This window comes from Diorhabda sublineata, chromosome 7 (genome assembly GCF_026230105.1).
Source record: "Diorhabda sublineata isolate icDioSubl1.1 chromosome 7, icDioSubl1.1, whole genome shotgun sequence".
Classification (NCBI taxonomy): Eukaryota; Metazoa; Arthropoda; class Insecta; order Coleoptera; family Chrysomelidae; genus Diorhabda; species Diorhabda sublineata.
This window is the reverse complement of record NC_079480.1, coordinates 34,050,969-34,072,054: the sequence shown is the minus strand read 5'-3', so window position 1 is coordinate 34,072,054 and position 21,086 is coordinate 34,050,969. Positions and strand designations below refer to the sequence as shown.

Genomic DNA, 21,086 nt, shown 5'->3' with positions numbered 1-21,086 from the left:
GAAGAGTTTGAAAGAAAATAATTGTATATATTTACTTTATAAACTATAAAGAATGTCTTTGCGGAAAATAGTTTAATAAAAACGGAGATATAAAGACAGAAACATTTTTCGAATGATTATTTTGTAGCCCAATCGAAAACTTGTGAACTCGATGGTGTTTGAAATTAAAAGAAGAGTTTGAAAGAAAATAATTGTATATATTTACTTTATAAACTATAAAGAATGTCTTTGCGGAAAATAGTTTAATAAAAACGGAGATATAAACACAAAAGCATTTTTCGAATGATTATTTTGTAGCCCAATCGAAAACTTGTGAACTCGATGGTGTTTGAAATTAAAAGAAGAGTTTGAAAGAAAATAATTGTATATATTTACTTTATAAACTATAAAGAATGTCTTTGCGGAAAATAGTTTAATAAAAACGGAGATATAAAGACAGAAACATTTTTCGAATGATTATTTTGTAGCCCAATCGAAAACTTGTGAACTCGATGGTGTTTGAAATTAAAAGAAGAGTTTGAAAGAAAATAATTGTATATATTTACTTTATAAACTATAAAGAATGTCTTTGCGGAAAATAGTTTAATAAAAACGGAGATATAAAGACAGAAACATTTTTCGAATGATTATTTTGTAGCCCAATCGAAAACTTGTGAACTCGATGGTGTTTGAAATTAAAAGAAGAGTTTGAGAGAAAGTAATTTTTTCATTGAAACTTCGGACCATGACATGACATAAGTGATGCGATAATTTAGTTAATCTCATTTCGATATGAATAGTTATTGAATTTGAATTAATATTTTGATAAAAAGTAAGATGAAATGTTTCTGTATGAGTATAAAGATAATCTAAATAGTAATAAATATTGATTTAGTGCGCCATTAAAATCAGCATGAACAGGATAAAAGAAAAGGAAAGAAACTTGTAATCCTTCTGCTCCTATACATATATTCACATAAATACATAGAATAAATAAATAATCCATACAATTTATATACTATTGTATATCGGAATAGAGGCGAAGCCCTATTGGCCGTAAGTCGGCCCCACTACGCTAACGCCCGGGTCCACATCCCCTCTTTTCCACTCCAGCATCTCACTCGATGCAAATACGCGTTGTTATACGGCTATAGTCAGTGGCGCTAACAAGACGGGGCAACTTCGCGAGCTTACCTACTTACTGTGAACAACCCCCACAAATTTCACCCCGTGTCTAGTGACAGTGACAATTACCAACACATATCAATCGAGTGCAGTGAACATGACTTTATGACTGTTAAGTGTGCTCTTCGTAATTATTGGAGAAATTAGCGAATCTGGCGGATTTAAAAAGTGACACAGTTCGGAGGTGGGTAGAATCCAACCCCTCGCCCACCCTCCAAAATAAAAATTTGGACACGCCGAAATCGTTCAAGAACAACAACAACACCATAGACTTTCCTCATCATTTTTGGAATAAACCGAAAAGTGATAATATGTCGATGTTGTTGCATCAACCCCCCAGTCATATGATTCTAACTCCTCACGAAACGGATCAACCTTTGGATTTTACCATGTCGAAATTTAAAAGTAAAACGTCCGCGACCGTGGCATCCCAATTGAAACATTTCAATAATTTCGCTGCCCAACAACACATGATATTATTACAAAACAATGGACTTTATTATAATAATAGAACTAATAATAATAAAGGTTTCACACGTGGAAGTACTCCGTCTTCGAGTAGTTCAGAAGAAGAAGGGGTCGGACCTCCAGGGGGATCACCTAGATCCCCACCTCCTAGTCCTGTACGCCCAAGATCTGACGGTAAGACAAAACAATAATTTTTTTATTGACATATAGGTCGTTAGCCTTACAATTTTCAATCAAATCTTTTTTATCAACTGAGGGTTGATTCTTTTTTTTACTCGATATATAGCTTAAATTTATTCAATTTCAAAAGCTGTAAATATGAAATAATAAAAATAATAATAATTACGCAATAATAATATGGTTTTCATCAAAATTTGATAATTAACCATCCGGCAGTAAAATTTTGAATGTTGGACATTCTTATTAGATTTGTTAATAAGCGCTTCTACTTCGAAATAAAAAGAAACTTCTTTTATCAATTGACGATTATGGAAATTATGTTTTTGTTTGGTGATAATTATTAGCAGCGAAGATGAAAAATTATCGAGATACTTGAATTTATCTCTCAATTAGAGTAATATTCATTTAGCTACACTATATCCCGGGATTAATAAACTGAAGACGTATTTAAACAAAATTTAAAACTATATAAAATTGAAAAAGATTTTGATCGATTATTACGGCTAAAATTCGACTTTTTAATCGATTATTGTGGCTAAAATGAGCTTTTTAACTCAATATAAAGTATTAACAACAATAAAATCAACCATAGAAAGTAAATATTTCAAGTTTTAAAAGGATTTAAATCAAATTTCGATTTACTCTACAACTACAACAACAAAACAAAGCGAAGACAAAAACCGTGTGTATGAATAGATTTAACCACACAAATTCTTATACAAAGTCTCAAAAAAGTGTCCCACATATAAAATTTTCATTACCTAGTAGAGGTGGCCTATATAATGATGATCCTTCTTGTATATATATTCCAAACGTTAAAATCCTTGTTTGACATAAAGTTTTTTCAATGTAATTTGTATTTTTATTATTAAAATATGACTTTTTCGCCTTTCTAGTACTGATAAATAATCACTTGACAGTTATTATAGATGATTTCAATGCCTCTACAAGCTAACACAATTTCTCATATTTAGTGTTATTGTCTTTTTGATTTTTTATTAAAATATTCAGAATTCAAAAAAGACAAAATTACTTCAGAGAAATAATTTGGTATTTTCGTGAAGGTTTTGGTAATTATTTTAGTATAAAAACTGTTTTTGATGGATTTTTTCACTAAAAATACTAAAAATAGAACTTCGGGCTCAGTTTATGAACAATTAAGCTGTGAAACCTCATTTGAATAATAATTTTACGTAAAATGATAGTGAAATATCTAAAATGTAGAAATGGTGACAATTTCCATGTTTCTTGTTCTAATTTTATTTTGATACGAAATTCATTGTTATCATCGAATTGAAATATATTTTGGAGAAAAACTCAAAATAACCTTAATTAAAACATATTAACCTGACATGGACATTGGAAAATAAACTAACTATTAGATTTTTCAATAAAAAAGATCGACCTTCAATAAAAGGATATTTTACGAAAAAAGTAATAAGAAAAAAGTATATTAAGGTCTGTCAAGGCTGTACAAATCTCTTCGATGACTTTAAGTATTCGAACTCCCATCACCCCATTATCTGATTAATCGAAAAATATTTTGAAAAAAACTTTGTACTAAAACAAATATATCAAAAACATGTGGGATTTAAAAAAAATTTATATACATCCAAAGTTGTATTTATTTCGTTATATATGTAAATATTTATATTTTGATTTTCAAAGATATTTAACTGAAAAAAATCAAGGAATAAACGTACTTCAAATTTGGGAATTCAATATATGAAGAAATTGATGGTTGTGCTATGGGAACATCCATATTAAATAATGGAAGATCTTGAATAAACTGTCTTAATCAAACTTAATATCGATGAATATAATTGAAAACATAAATCAAAAATTCAATTATTTTCGTAACAAACAAATTCGAAATCGGATAAAATAATTTAGTTGATGTCACATTATATAAAATCAACAAGAACAGAATCAGATTGTGGATGTAGATGATTGGCTTTTGAAAAAGCAAAAACTGTATTAAAAGAAAATAATTATCTCGAAAAAATGATAAATAACATATTTAAGAAAAGATACTATAATCAATTAAGAAACGAGGGAACTGGAACTGAGCTTTAAAACATTTTTCCTAGCTACATGTACGAGAACTTTCGAATTTTTCCAATTAATATGAAATTAGTGTGTGCCATAAAGGTCATTACCCAAATATATGACTAAACTTAAATCCAAAACACCCAAAAATAAATAACGCTGTCTAGATACATAGGGCAGACATCTCAGTATTTAGAAAATAGACTAAAAGGTCATCAATACGATAAAAAAAATAAAGCTGCATTAACGAACCACGAAATATCAAAACAACAAATATTGAATTATGAAAATTCAAAAAATTGATGTTGCCCAATAGGGTTCGTACATTTTGATATATTTCCTTCAAGTGAACGGAATCTGCAACTGGATTAGAGGCTTTATCGCCTCTATTTAGAAGAGCTACTTCTTGGAGAAGAATCAATTAAAAGTCTCTAATCAGACGTTTCGTAAGTTATTCCAAAAGGTAGTAAATCTCGTTTTATATATACCATGCGAAGAATGTACCCGGGGCTAAGAGATTTTTTTATTTCACTTTTGATCTTATAACATCATATCCCTCTTTCGATAGGCTCAAATCTCTAAGCAAATCATTCTACTAGAGGTAAATAACTGGGGTTCGTTACGCTTTTCTGGAGTAAATTCATCCTCATACTCATACTGTCTGATTATTCAGTGGCCGAGAATGAATCCACGCCATATCAACTTTGCTTGAAAAACATCGATTTTCATTTCGTTGTAGATTTTGATGCATGGTGGTATTATCACGGAAAAAGTGTTAAGAACTGAAAGATTCCTCTTTAAAAAGAATATGTATTGTTTTTTTAATGTTTATTTGAAAAATCTAGAATTTCTCGTAAAATTTTTGCAAAGCTCCTCCTTGAGGAGATAATTTTTAAGAAAAATTTCTCGAACAAATCCTTGTTTGCCCCACAGCTTTTACCAATTACCTAATTATTTCCGACAATATTGATTTCAGATATATATCAGAAATATTTGTCATGATAGCCAAAGAATTGGTTCACGTGCAATGTCTATAAAATCTATTTTGTAAACCTTTTTACGAACCTCATTTTTGTCTTTAAAAACCCTTTTTTTTTTTTCTAATAAAAGACAAGTTCGGGCAAAATTTCAACGAAACAGTGGGACTCATCTTTCAGAAACTGCATCCAAGCTTCACGTGGTAGTTCTAAATGGTTTGACTAAAAGTACGATTCAACTTTGAAATGTATTAGTGACCTTTATAAGAGGAAATTTCAAAATTTCATTACAATGTTTCCAATAATTTCGATATAATCGTTATAAATATGAAAGTAAGCCTGTAAAACGCTATGAAAAGTTGTTACTGATTAAGTCTTAGAAATGTGACAAACTTTTTTATAACTTCCTATATAAAATAATTTAGAAGTTTTGAAAAGAGTGGAATTGTGTTATAACGTAAAAAAAATGTTTGTTATCGTTGGAAAAAGTGTAAAGAACTAAAAGATTCCTTGTTTTATAATATTTAATTAACAAATCTTTAATTTCTAATTCGACCCTCGTAGCATAAGATTCTAAAGAAAAATATTTGCGGAAATTTGGTTTGATTAACTGTAATTTTCAATTAGATTGAAGATTTTTCAAGAAAATTCGACATCAAAAAAATTATGTACAGTTTTAACTAATACGATTGTAAATTTTTTTTAAATTTGATTGCACTTGAATTATTTTATTAGTTTCAAGTATTTTTAGCTTAATATTCGTTGTAAAATATGCACCAATTATAAGGCAAATAATTGGAGTGAAACCTTTGTGGCTTCATTCAATTTTTGTTTGAAATCGTACCTATTTCTGTCCTAGTAGGTATTTTTCAGTGTGATATATGTACAATTTCTTTGAAAACGCTGTGCTCATTGTGGTAGAATTTGAATATGTGGAAAAAAAAACGGTTTACTTTGAATAGATTTAATGGATGTAAAACGTGTCCGTAGATCCTACTTTTGCAAGAAATATTTCTACCTGCTCAAAATTGAATTCTACTCGTTGTTACAAAAGCTTAAACTATGCAGGTGTGAGTGATGCACATGTCATGTTCGAAATTGAGGGTGTGCAAAGTTTTACGAACTTGATAGATTTAGGTTAGGTAGCAAAACAATTTTTTCTATATTATACGAGGGCAACAAGAATTTAAATTAGTTTAACTACAATATACAATGTGTCCAAGAAAACTAAAGTAACCATAAATATAGATAAAATAAAACCCTGCAGGCTCAGTACTTAGATAGTTAGCATAACAAACAAATATTTGACATTAAATTTCTTCTGCCAGGTCACTGGTTTAAACGCAATGTACTGTTTCGTTTAAACACATTTTTTTGGTTTTTTTACTATCAAAAATCGTTACAAAAAATGGTGAAGGGGATCAGTAAGACATTGATGAACATCACGCGATTGGGTAACAAAAATTGTGCATTAGAGTTCAAAAAAATGAGGATGTAATTTTCAACTAGGAATGTCTCATCATTTTTATTTTACTTTACGTTTTAAGTTGTTTCAACTTTCTTTTTGACCCGCTTAGAGAGAATCATGAGGTTTTGAAAATATCGTAGGACAGCTTGAAAGGAAATCGATTTATTTAATATAAAAGAAAATCAAACAAAACAAAACAAAAATCGACGAAACACGATACTGATGTAGAAGAGGAGGTGTTAAAAATAACGAAACAAAAGATACAAAGAATAATAAGTTGACGAAGATGAAGTTAAAAGACTAAAACCACAGTGCAGACGAAGGTACAGTAACAGTGGGTTCCAAAGAATGAAAATGCTCCGAAGAAAGTGATTGAAAGGCTAAGATCTCAAGGATAGGACCGTAAGAGAGATAATTACCTTCAAAAAATAAATAAAATGGTCGATCAAACTTGCAAAAACAAAAGCAGATGCCTAGGGTGCTAGAAGTATTACTTTATTAATAAAAGTTTTCTAGTTTATGCTGACTCCAAGGGATTTTATTTTTCATTCAGTTGTGACTTCTATGGTGTTCTAAGGTCACATGCCTAACCATTCTACGGTTGACCATGAGAATCGCAACAATCTTTTCTTCTCATTATTTCACGCGAAGCTTTCAGCAATTTTTGCTTCGCAATTTCTATTGTCGATTTTCCCTCGGAAAACTAAACTGCGTTTTGGAAAATTATTTATTTCGACGAATAGTGAATTTCGAGGTTTCCCATACCGTCAAGCAAACACGTAGGTTTGTAGGATGTTGTATTTTAATTTATCTGACACCTTCAAAAATATTAATTATAAAAGTATTCATTTCTATATATAGCATGAAATCGTGAAATTTTCCCTGAACTCAAGTTTGATTTTACTGTCAAAACGTCCTAAATCCTTTGTTCTTTTTAAGGTGCTGTTACAACGAACTGATTCGATCTTTTAAATATAATTTTTCCGAAAAAATAATTTGATTATCTTTTGAATAATTTACAACCGTTAAGTAATATAAAACCCTGCCTGAAGATAATGTAGGCGGGGTCAGATCGTTTTAATAATTTTATTTTACAAATACACCACGCGGTCTATATATAGATGGATAATCGTTTTTAAACGATATACCGGATGTTTCTGATCACGATACGGGAAAATATTGCATTTATATTTACCCAAATCCTTTTTAATTACAATCCTTCGCTTCTTTTTGTTGAATATTAAGTTTATTGTAGAGATATACAACGTCATCGTCGACTTCTGACGTATCCAAAGAATTGGCGGTTTGAGGTAAATAAAAACCGTGCCATTTTGTAATCCTATTGATTTAATAAGGAAATTATCACTTTCTCTATTTCTTTTTTATTAATTATAGTAAAAATACATTTATACTTTACTATTGATACTTGTCTACATATTCCCATGGGAATTTTAGTTACTATCCAAGGAAACATCTTACGGATCCATTTTTCTATTTATTAAATTGTGTTAATGATTTCAGTTGCTCGTGTCATCATCATCTTCATCATCATCATCTTCATCATCATCATTATCCAACTAAGATCGCGTTTCCTTGGAATAAATGAAATTGTTTATAATTTCAGTGTCTTGCCATCTACCATTTTGCAAAATTTAAATGACACTTAAAATTATCGATTTTCGATCAGCTTCAAGACACGAAATAAAAACATCTTCTGATTATTTCATTTCTTCACGCTGTCCTGAAGTGTCCACTGCATTTTTGTTATTTTCAATAATTGCTGTGACTACAACTAGTGCCAAGCGATCATTTTCAAAACTGAAATTGATAAAAACTTATCGAAGAAATTCCATGGGACAAGAAAGTTTGCGCAAATTTGAACTCTGATTATTAGTCATTAACAGCAATTCGAAGATGAGTGTCTCTTCAAGTGTATGAGGGGTTTTCAGCAAAATTGGTGCCAAGACTTCTCTTCTCCAACAAGTATGAAGAAGATAGAAACAATTCACCACAGATGAGATTGGGGGATTTGGTCCATTGAAAGAGGTACTTGGAGGACTGAGATTTGAAAGCAATGCGGAGGTTGAATCTTTGTCCGCGAACGGTTGCATGGCAAGTCGAAAGATTTTTACGGAGAAAGCAAAATTCCAGTACTTGGTACCACAATTGAGGGGTAAGAGCTGTACCAATGAAAGTAAAGCGTAAAGCTCACTTATCATACTTCCACCAGATTTCCGTTGAAAAAGAATGTAGAGGAAGGAGAATTCTTCGTAAAAGGTGTAACTTCGAAGGGCGATCTCCAATTGACATTGACGTAGGAGGCAAGATCGAGCATCAGGATATATGGTTAAACTGAATACCATTAGATAGATTACTGAATGATTGGTTACTTACTAAGAGTTTAATGAAGAGCTAGAGACAATCGAGCATCTGCTCTAAAAACGACAAATTATGAAACACGTTTCACAGAAATGAAGATTATGGTAGTGTGGAGGTGGAAAATTAATTATAAACCAATCATCGGATTGATCTCCAACTTAGTAATTCTATCTGTCGCTTGGGGCTCCATATTCATTTGATGGGATCTGCAAAATATTTATTTTGATGAACGTGAATAAAAAAAGATGCGTGGAATTTCGTTTTTCTTTTAACATCCGGTATATTTGAGAAGTTTAGCTGTAGGGTGATAATCTAGTCGATATTATAATGATCGACAAAGCCGCGTCAAATTAACGACTAATACACACGCTTTTGCATATATTTGCATGGGAAAATCGCTTGTTTTCTTAATAGGTTAATAAAGTTGAGAAACTATATTTTTTTCTTATGGTTGTTATCGAATCTTCAACGTCTTACTATAAAAACATTGAAATTACAAGCACAAACAATTTTTAAATAAAAACCGAGAGTTGTTTTGTTTGTAGTGGCTACTAAATTAATTTTTAGATATTCAAATATATATTCTCATGAATATAAATATCTACGTTTATTTATTTTGACATTTTCTTAACTCTAAACCTAGTAAAGATCCTACGAAGTCTGATTCTTACACTCCCTTATCCTTAAGCAGCGTTTTTTGTCCTTGAAAGTTGAATCAAGAATTTAGAACCATCTGAAATTTCTACAGCTCTCCTTTGAGCCTTTTCAACTACTTGCGCGACTGATACACTCTCAGTTCGTTCTTTTTTGTGGAAAGCTTCTGTTTATCTCTTAAAGGTATTCTGCCAACCAAATTTGATCCTAAATTCCCCCAATATCCCGAGATTTCTTTATTGAAACTAGACTAATGATTCTCTAGTGAAAATTTATGTTCTACAAGGACGTTCAAGGTATTTTCTAGTATCCGTTCGGTTTAGACATTGTAAAAACATCATAAACCATTACACAAATTTCTTTTTGAACAATACGTTTTCCTATTAGCGTTAGTACCAGTTAAAACTATCTAATAAGTGCCGCGTTTGCTCCCAATGGATCAAAAACAGCTTCGTGAAGATGTTCCATAATCATAGATGAAACGTGGGTAAAACAGTTCAAACCAAAAACCGATTCCAAAGAAGCCAAAGACCGTTTCATCTACAGCTAGATCATGGCTTCGGTTTTTGGGATGCGCGTGGGATAATTTTCATTAACTATTTTGAAAAAGAAAAGGTCAACTTATTGCAATATTTCAGCGAAGTATTCAAACAAAAACGACCGAATTTGGTTCATTAGAAATCGTTGTTACATCAAGATAATGCACCAGCTCACGTATCCGTTGGTGCAATAGCCAATATTGATGAATCAAAGTTTGAATTGCTACTTGAAAAATGTCTTGGTGGTCAAAGATTTTCCAGCAATGAAGAGGTCCAGGTACTTCTGGGATTACATCCGAATTTCTCAGTGCTAGATACATTAAACAGAATGATTATGGTCATAGTATAAAAGGGAATTAAATAATCGGATCCAGACTAAAATATGATGAGTGTGCAATCAGAAACGGCCACTGCATATCCATGAATCACGTATGAGTATCTTTTAGACACACAGGAGGTACTGAAGGTCGGTTTTCATATGAGGAAATTTCTGCGCTTCAATTTGTTTTCGTAACTTCTTAAGATAAGTCTCTAATTTGCAAAGAGATCATAGGAAGCAAATATTGAAGAGGAAGGCGCAGTTAATGAGCTAACGGCACATTGTTGGTTTTATAGAAGAAATTTCACGCTTTAATATCGACTAGTTCAGTGGAATATTAAGGGTACAAAGGAAGCAATAGCAAAAACCAATCTAGTACCAGCACTAGCTATATTATCAGACTCCCTTGGATCTTCTTAGGAAACTAAACATCGCAAATCGAAATCAGAAGGTGACTAGAAGTGTGTAAACAGTTTCTTGTCATACCGAAAGATGATTGCGATAAAAAAAAAAACAAATCGAATATGGAAAATCAGTGGCTAGACAATATACAATTACCAAAACCCGTTTCATTGCTAGTTTGGTGGAATAATCCAGAATAATAGTCGAGTGTCAGATTATTATTTATTCAGATCCATGGTGAACTTTTTGTTTGGGAGAAAAGGTTGAATCCAAAGTAGATATTTAAAATGTAACGCGAGAATTTATTGCATCTAGTCTCAAAGAATGGTTTTACCAAGATCTCCAAGAGTTTTCTGGACGTTGGGTTAAAACCTTTCGATACGATGCACTGTACTTAAAAACCGAGATCTTTTTTGTGTAAGAAAACATTATTTGTAACAACCTCTGTATATTAGTACAGTGCTGCAACTTCTCTAGTGTCGTTCACGTTTTTATTTGAGGTATTTGGTCATGTAAATGAGTATTTAGCCATTGTGGAAGTTGACTGTTGATTCTGACGTGAGACGGTACCAAAATTAACGTAACGTTGACACCAGTCATTATTATCCTTCATAATAAAATTGAGTTTATGCATGTAGCTTCTTCAGCTCATGAGTATTGAAACTAACCTCAAATTTACACGAAAGCTGCAAGTCTCGTAGTACCACCTTGTATTTTGTGTATGAAACTTTTCGTTAAAATAAATGATTATCGAGTGCCTAAATGAAGAAATCCCACTCGGTAGAGGTCGAAACAATCAATATATAACTGCTCTCTCTTTGTTTTGATCTAAAGATGAACATATTTTCCCATACTAAATGATATACTCGTACCTGTACATACATCTATCGCGGTACCATTCATCTACCACCCGTAAATACCAGCGTGTGATTATTCGTGTCGAATCCGAGAGAGTAGTACCCAGTACCAGAATACGACTGTATTCAAATGTTGATACACGCTGACTCATCAGTTCAAAGCCGAAGAAAGAATTATTATAATGAAATAAATTGCTTATATTAATGGTTTATTATTAGTTTTCAGTGAGTGATGATAATGGTTATTATTAACCATCCATTATTATATCTTCTGATTATTTGCATGTTTGAGTTTTGGTGGTAATAAGGATAATAGCTCTTATTTTTATTTTACTTTTTTTCTTTTTCTTTTTCTTTAAGTAATCGAATGAATTGATCTGTCGTTTGTTCAAGCCGCAAATCAAATTAATAGTTTATACACAATTAGTGATAATTAAAACTGTATATTTTATATATAATGTGAACACTTAACGCATTGGAAGCTTTTTTGCCACCAATTTGTAGCTTTTTTGAACTGAATCGATAGTGTAGAACTTTTTGGAAACATTCATGTATTTTTGTCATAAGTATCTTTCATGAAAATTTGGTAATTTTATACTTTCGCGGTCCTTTCGTTCTTTCTGAATTTTTTCTTGAAATCTTCGTTTTTACGGCGGATTTACGAAAAAAATTATGGGAATAAAAAAAAATGAAAACTCTAGATTGGTTTCAGGGGTTTAAATTTCATTCACGTATAATTGTTGATAGATTTCTTCCAAATAATCGAATGAAGTTGTTATATATTTTTTTTTTTCATAATCTACACAAAAAAATGAACAAATTGGAGAAAAAATATATACAAAAATGTTGATTTAATATGTTTTTACAATTAAAAATAATAACAATTTCTCTTAAAATTGACCTTTTCACACATATAATCGTTTATACTTTTTTTATTAAGTAATCATTAAAATTATGTTAACAAAAATATAAATATAAGTTAGGTTAGGTTGGGTTTCTGCCTTTTAGTCCAGTCAGTAGAGGTTTTTTACTGAATTCAACGATGTCAAATAAAAGAACAAGAGTTTCTGCATAAGGAATTATTGATACTGCCTAAAACTTCTATTTCCCGCTCGGAGAAAAAAAAAATATGAATTTATAGCATTTAGGGATAGTTTCAACTCCGGACAGTCAACTCTCAAAATGGATTCTTCAATTTTCTGCCCCAGAGTCTCAAATAATGAGGTTAGGTTAGGTTAGGTTTCTGCCTTTTAGTCCAGTTAGTAGAGGTTATGTACTAAATCTGAACATTGGCACACATTTTTAGCTTTAGTAGTGCAGTACGAGGTTGATTCAAATATAAACCGTAATTTTTGGATAGCCACGCGAAAAAGTTAGTGTGGTGAAAGTGGGTGCATTGGATGTTGAACTAACCTAATTTAATATCGTTTCTCAATGTACTTATAGCCATTAGCGATTATGAAGGGTTCACCACTATGGAGTGGAGACAAACGAAGGCATGCTAGTTGGAGCGAATGTTCCACTTTCAAATAAAACACGGATCAAAACGACGCGATATTCAGGTCCGCAGTGCGATATTGCTGCAAGACAACGCTTACAGCTCGGATAGGATTGGGAAATAAACCTTCCCTATATCCATGTAGGAGCCCACAGACTTGAGCGACTGGGTTTAGCTTGTGTTAACGATGGGAAACCCGGCTTTGGACTAATAAAGCCTCTTTGAAGTCTGGGTAACTTACCCCCGACCATTCTATAGTAAGCAAAGCAGGCTTAACTCTTTGTAACCTTATCTCGGCCATCCCATATTCACCCAAGTTAGGCTGAACTATGGGTAACCCGACCACGGCCATCCTAGAGTTAACCATGATTGGCAGAACTTTTAACAACTATAAAAAGTTTTGTTCTAATATCTTATCCATAATAGATATCTGGACATTAATAGTAATAATGGGATGTAGACCAGTCTTGGGTCTCATCTCAGAGTCCCGCCAACTTTGGGCCAATAACGGCTTCCAAGTTAGACCCAGAGTGGTACATATTTGGCCCAAGTCTGAACCAATACTGGGCCAATAGTAAAATCCTATTATTTATTTGGTCCATTGCCAAAGAGGCACTTGCGATTTGACAGCAATGCAGAGATAGAATCCTTCGAATTATAACGTGACGTCAAGCCTTTTTACGAAAAAGGCTTCCGGAGACACAAAAAAACTGTGAGAAATTTTAGAGTGATTTTTAGTCGCTATCGACTGGACTAATTGTCTTTATTTCTACCCGTATTTTAGTATTTTTCTATGGATTTATTGGTAGAACGGTTGTGATTCGAGAAGCTCGTGACTCTTGACGCCTTTGGGTTTATAAAATATGCTGTGAAATTAATTGTTATTTTATTAACTGTTTTACCTTCGTTACCGGCGATTTTACACTTTTTTTTCAAACCAGTATTCAGTCAATAAATAACTTCACAATTTAAATTATGTTTGTGGTTCGTTTCTAAATAAAAATTCATCGGGATATTATTGATTGGTTTTTATATAACATAATCATTGTATATGGATTACAAATTTTCAAATAAAATCAAAATTCATGCGATATATTGTTACGAAATAGCGTCTTAAGTCAAAAAACAAACAAATTATCGAGCGTTTGAAATAAATAGTGCACCAAGTACAGAAATATTCTAATTTTTTGAGTTATGACACTATTGATCATTACGGTAGGTTCGACGCCTGTTTTGCTTTAAAGCGAAGTCGATAATTTTTGAACCCAAAAAAAAATAATACTTATTATAAATCGTAGATTGAAAAAACTGTGATTATTTTTCAATTTATTTTCCCTTTATCCCCACAGACTTGTAAAACGTCCAACTAAAGCTTTTAAGATACTGTAATAATATGATCGAAATTTTCGTACGCCGTCTGACTTGCTTAATTTCATCGTCGCTGTTAAATATTCGAACAGGGCCAGATCAGGACTATATGGTGAAGCCACATTCGTGTACTGTAGCGTTGGAAAGTGAAGCCGTGTGAAGCGTTGTCAGGAAACAAGCGGAAACCTTGGCTGATTTTGCTTATGGCAAGGGCTATTCTTCTTGATGTTACTCCATTAAATCTCTTTTGGATGTAGGAACATAGTAAATGATGATAGTTTCATCACCAGTTGTAATTGATTGCATTACACAATCTTGGTCCTCGCGGCGAAGCTCTAGAAGTTGCTCACAACATTTTACCCGAGGAGTATTCGCACTAATTTTTGTCATATTTAAATGCTCATGTTGGATACTTAGAGCACTTGTTTTGAACTGGTTTGTGCTGTAATTTCTTTTGTTTTCTGGAGTAGTCACAACTTTTAATTGTACAAAATGTAGTAAACGTGTTTGATTTAAGTTGTGTGTGTGTGTGTTATTCTTTGTTTTGGCGAAACTCAATATGAGAAATTTTTCAAAATAACTTGACTCAGTAGTCGTTCGAGCTCTACTTTAATAAAGCGGATCGAAGTTGAAACTCTATTTACTATACGAGGCCAAAAACTTTGAATACAACTTCTGATGTTTTTCGTTTCCATGAGACTTCTTGGGTATCTATATTGAATTTATTATGGAAATAAATTTTATTACACCTTCATTTTTATATTTTAATCTCATAGTTTAATACGAATTTTCACATCCAAATCCAATCGTGTTTTTACCTTAAAAATAACAACTATACAATTTAGTTGATAATTTGGCATGAACGTTTCGTTTCTGGACTTTACGGTCGAATTTTTTCTTTTACTTTGTTTTACATGTCGTGGTAAAAAAATTGGCCGTTACTAATGATTATTAACGATATCTGCAGGTGCATTTTGACTAAATATGTTGCGGTTTTCCCAACTATTTCGTTAGAAATATACAGGAAGGGCTTCGAAAGACACAATAAGTAATTGTAGTTATATTTATTGCAGAAGATGATCTGAAAGATCTGAAAGAGAAAAGGTTATCCTTCAGGAATAGGTAAAATAGAATGCTCAGATACTAAAACAGATATTAAGGAAAGGCTGCACATAAACATGTCTACAAAAGAAGAACGGGATAAAAAATTCTTCAGAATGTAGGGTGTTTTTAAGAAACTGAATATCCAGAAGACATACAGACTGAAAATTTGATATCCTTCAAGTGGAAATTTTCTCAATAAACAAGGCTGTCAAATGTGGAAGACTTTAGATATGTAAAGTGACAAATTTCAACTGCAAAGAATGTAAAAGAGAAGTAAAATCATTAGCAGAAAGATGACATTGTGAACTATTGAAGAAGTAGTCTAAGAGATGAAATAAGAAGCAAAACTATAAGAGAAGATCTGCAAATTCAGGACATAGTACGATTCATGAGATGGAGATTACGATATTGGAGAGACAAGTCGACACAGTGATCAATGGGCTAAGTGGGTAAAGCAAAAACCAATTTCAATGAGACCTCCCGGTGGATCTATCAAGAGATGGCACAAAAGCTGGACATCTACTTCTCAACAGTAGGTGGATAGTAAAAGAAACAAAACTAAATCTTAAGAAAAGATAAAGAAGATGGAAGATTGTTAATTTGTAAATTTTTTAAAATAAAGGATCTCGGGACTCCAACAGAACCATGATCTATTTAGGTCATCTTAGGCTATCTTAACTGAATGATTCCATATCTTATATTTTTTTAAATTCGTTACATTTCTTGGACGTACCCAATAATTTGAATAAATAATTGATAATCGACGTTTTATCACGTTTAACAAATTTGTATTAAAAAATTACAATGTTGTTTTATCAAGTAACAAAATTTTTTAATTATATATTTTATAATTATAATTATTACTTAATGAGGCATGGATTTATAACGTGTTATAAATATACGTATGCGAAAGTTTCAAAAATCAGCTCGAAATTTCTTTTACGTTTTATAAATCATATGCATATAAGGCAGATAAAATCAAATCGCACGATATTAGCCTTGATTAACCTCAAGAACGTGTCCGAAGAAAAAATCGATGATTCAGATCGGGTCCATCCTCCTAAATTATAAAGTAACCTTCGCAGTGGCGGGTTACAACAAAAGAAAACCTCCACCACGTTCTCAAATATTTTTTTTTTAATTGAAAATTTGTGGTTTGCTAGATAAAATTTCATACGTAACCTAAAAAAACACAGAATTTTCGTACTTTTTTTACTTTATCTCAAAATTGAACAGATGCACTGAAAATTTTCTATTTTCCATACTTTAATTTCACATTTTGCGTTAACTATCTAATAATGTTTCAATATTTGTGAAAATATTGTTTTCAGGGGGCTTAGGTTAGGTAAGTTTAGGGTTAGGTTACGTTAGGTTTGGTTAGGTTACGCTAGGTTAAGTTACGTTAGGTTAGGATTAGGTTCAGTCCAATTAGGTTACGTATTTAGAATGTAGTATATTTCCTAAATATATACTCTGTAAATATATATTTTGGCTTTTTTTTTCATTCCATGATTGTAATCCCGAGCTGCATAATAATAAAATTTGATGACCGGTACTAATAGGACGAGTTGGCGCACGCCCAACTATCCAACGTAAAAGCTTTGATATCAGGTTTCATAAGTAAGCATTTGTGCAGAAAATTATCACATGGAAATTATAATGCTTATTCGAATTAAACTCAGACGACCTGGAGGACCAATGGTGCATGGAGGTAGGTTAAAGTGCAGATTTCTGAGTGCTACGCAACCTCAGAGTTGTCTAATGACTTTAAAAGGTTCAATCCTGATAGGATTCGCAAAAGATATCGGGGTACTATGATTCTGTCAGAATGCCTATTTGCTTAACAGTTCTTGTCCGCCCATTATATAAAGAAAGACATAATAAAAGAAAATTCCACTGAGAATTGATGCTGAGAAAACATCAGGCACATCAAAGGAGGAAAACATAGAAAGACCCAGAATAAAATAGAGGAAAGCAGTTTTGTAAAATATCAGAAATTCGAGAATTTCAACAGCAAACAGAATAAAAAAAAAACGAAAATGCCTGTAAAAGGGCTTTTATATATTTAAAAAAAGATTTTTGTCTTCTTAGATATTGATTCTGGACATTTGGTAGGAGATTTTTATGCGTACTGCGAAAACTGAACAATTTTTTTTTAAATCCCAGCTAGAAAAAATTTCGGTGTAGACGTCCGGGGCTTTTCAGGATATACCGAGCGTTCAATCGCCCACTTTCATATGGATCATTCTTAGCTGATATCACTTTTGTTTTTAAACGAAAAAAATCCGAAATGTTTCGATTGTTGTTAAGTGAAAATTCAATTTCAATAACCAACCTAGCAAATACGAATTTACAGAAAAAACTAACGACACTTTTGACAGTGAGAAAGTATCTTTAGAAAGTGACTAAAGAATGTTTTAAATAAAATTTCAAAAATATAAGTTATGTTTTCTGTTTCTTTATAGTTACACGCCAATGATATGTATGCAAAAGAGAAATATTTTAATCTTCGGAAGGCGTTTCGAAGGAATATTAGAACTCGTCTGAAAGAAATATTGGTAACGTTCCAGCGCACAAAGATATGAAAATTATAAAAACACTTTTTAAACTGTTTCTATATGCTTTTAGATGCTTAATTGCATTATAATTGGTTATACGCCATCACGGAAAATTACATAAGTACTAAAGTGGTTGAAGTTTATACATTGGTTGTTATTTTGAATAAAAAAATCAACTTTAAATTGTTTTTACAGTTTATTTATGTGTTTGTTCTGTCAATTTGTGTCATCGTGAATATGTATAGTTTATAATTATTATTGAGAATGAATTATTTATACATGCAAACAACTCGATTCTATAGTTCGAATTTAATCAAATGAACAAAGCTATTACTAGTAGATACTAACTAAGACAAACACATTTTTAACCTAAAATCGATTTTATTCATCAATTGAATCCCCTTCAAGATCAATACGATCATTTTAACTTCTAGATGTCGTGCTTGTAGAAGGATTTGTCTTTTGTATCAGTTTGCAGCAAAGAAATCTTGCAGTGCGTCTAATAATTTCGCCAGGGACTGTACGTTCTGAAGACATTGGAATCTAATGGGCTGGATATGTCGAGTCATATTATACTGTTTTCCTGGTGGTTACTTTATGAACGCTTTTCTATGTATTATTCTTTGCATGGTAAATTTTATTGTATTTTTTTATTTTCAGAAATTCCAGAAACTCCTACTACACCTTCAGCCGAGACGAAATATGGTAAGTCAACTAATACTTAGAATCATCAAATAGTTAAAAAACTACCCTTTGGTATTTAAAGGGATTTTACAAGGTCAAAATTTATTTTTTAATGATCCGCCTATTCAAATTCATTTCGTTATGGTCAACCCTTAAAAAATAGTTTCTATTTGAAAAAAAGAAATTTGCAAGGTCTATTTTACGACTACCCTCAATTAAGTTATAAAATTTAGGTATAAATTTGGGGAGAAATTTTTACTTTCTTCATTTTATTGAATTTATTTTCGGTAACCGAAAAACTTTCTAATACTTCACACATCAAAAGGATGTTCGAATCTATAAAAAAAATTTCAAATTACAATTTACAGTTGCCTGTAATCGTAAGAAATAAATACTTTATTCAATTATAATCTATTTTATTTCGTGAGAGAGTAATAAAATGATATAGCATTTGTAATTCATAGGCTTCTTCTTTAGTAGACAGTTGAAATATTTTTTTAAGTTATAACTTAAGTTTTTGGTATGAAATCTCAAGAAAAACAATAATATGTATATTGCGCATAGGTTATTATGCTAATTGATCAAAAATACTAAAAGAATTCATACCACAGCACAAATTCCGTTTCAGTTGTGAACTCTCCACAATTCAACAATGCCATAGGATAGTTAACATAATTAAAACAACCCTAGAAGAAAAAAAGGGGTTTGCAGGAGTTGGTCAGAGTCTAGCGTGTGATGGCCTTCCTCACAAACTGAACTTTATTTTAAAATCTTATATCACCAACTGCTCTTTTCAATTCAAAGTCGAAGATACTTACTCAAATTACCATCGATAGAATCTAGAGTACTTCAGGGTAGCGTTCTAGGCCCTAGGACCTTTGCAGATGACACAGCAATCATAGCAACAGATGTAGACCCAACTGTAGATGCAGAAAAAGTACAAAATTTTGCATTTAAATGGAAAAAACTGTTGGGTTTGTTTGTAACTGAAAAATATTCATTGGATACTCAACAAAAAGTCTGAACTAAGACTCGAAATTGAATTGCTAATTTACAAAACTATATTCATACCAATCTGGTCGTATGGAATATAAAAACTCTAAATATTGAGTAGAGACCCTGCTACGTTACTAACCATCTCAACATCTACCACTAATCTCAAATATGTGATAAAGAAGATAAAAAATTCGATCCAATGACCACAACAACGACTTAATAAATAATCCATTCGACCAGCCACTAACAAAAGGAGAGAATTTGGAAAAGTATTTCGATTTGGACTATACTTTCTGTTCTAGATTGTATTAAAGACTTTTTCTTGATATTTTTAGTTAAACCGTTCACGTTGTGAATAAAGAAAATTTTTCGATACAATAACGATATCAAGACCCTCCGACGTTTTCCATTTAAAACCTCCATTACGAGGAGTAGCCGGGATTTACTGGCTAATTTTTAAATCTCCTTTCCCTTTCACTGAATAATGAACTGAGGGTCGCAGAGTGTATCGACAAGTGTTTATATTCTTCAGAAGTTGAAAAAATGTCATAACCTCGGGGGGTTGAAGTTTAGTGTTTTATTGAAAGGGATAGCGAATGGTGTCTTGTAGGGATTGCAACAGGTTTAAATGTACTTTTCATATCCCGTTTGCGTATATTCCCCAAGGGGGAGAACACCCCTTGTAACTAAAAAAGAATCGTGTTAAGCGTTTGTCAAGACACCAGATTTTTATGTTTCGCAAATTTTATGACATATTTTTCCTATAGGAACGAGAAATCATCTATCTATTTAAACAGGGGTAGTTAATAAAAAGGAAAATTGTAATCTGTTTTATCACTAGTGTTGTTCAACTTTTGTTCAGACGACAGGTAACTAAATTTTACAGCTCAAAGTGTGCAGATGATTCTGCCATCATCGAAGAAATAAACATGAATGACTTGCTGCTGGTCATAGTGGATGACTGCTGGTAGAATATAGATTACAATCTAAAGACACAACATCGAACTAATATCGCATTTGGGTAGCTGCGACGAAGAGATAGGATCGAGGATTAGAAGTCCCGCAGGAAATTTAGCAAACGGAAACCAATTGTCACTTATGGATGATAAAATAGAACCGTTCGATATGTGATACAATCAGAGAATCCTCAGGATATATTAGTAATAAAGAAGTACTTAGAAAGGATTGATAATTTCCATTATCCATCATAAAATCGCCTTATCATTCAGAGAATGGTTAAGGGAAGAAGATGGATCGGGGCTACGAAATATTAGAAACTGGATGGGACTGGGAGTAAAAGAGATATTCCGAGTAGAAACAGTTCAACCAAATATACTTGGTTGAACTCGTACAACTTTTAGTTCTTTTTTATATTAAACAAGCCATTTCAAAGTCATCGTTTCGAATATACAGAAACGGGAA

The 21,086-nt window shown here is 32.0% G+C and overlaps 1 protein-coding gene across 1 annotated transcript; it reads left to right on the top strand.

Annotated features, from left to right (window-relative positions):
- Window positions 1–1,129: 1,129 nt before the first annotated feature.
- LOC130447165 (uncharacterized) lies at window positions 1,130–19,100 on the top strand. The gene is made up of 2 exons (XM_056783858.1): window positions 1,130–1,806; window positions 18,645–19,100. The coding sequence occupies exons 1-2, from the start codon at window positions 1,476–1,478 to the stop codon at window positions 18,707–18,709; spliced, it is 396 nt and encodes a 131-aa protein (XP_056639836.1). The 5' UTR covers window positions 1,130–1,475; the 3' UTR covers window positions 18,710–19,100.
- Window positions 19,101–21,086: the final 1,986 nt, after the last annotated feature.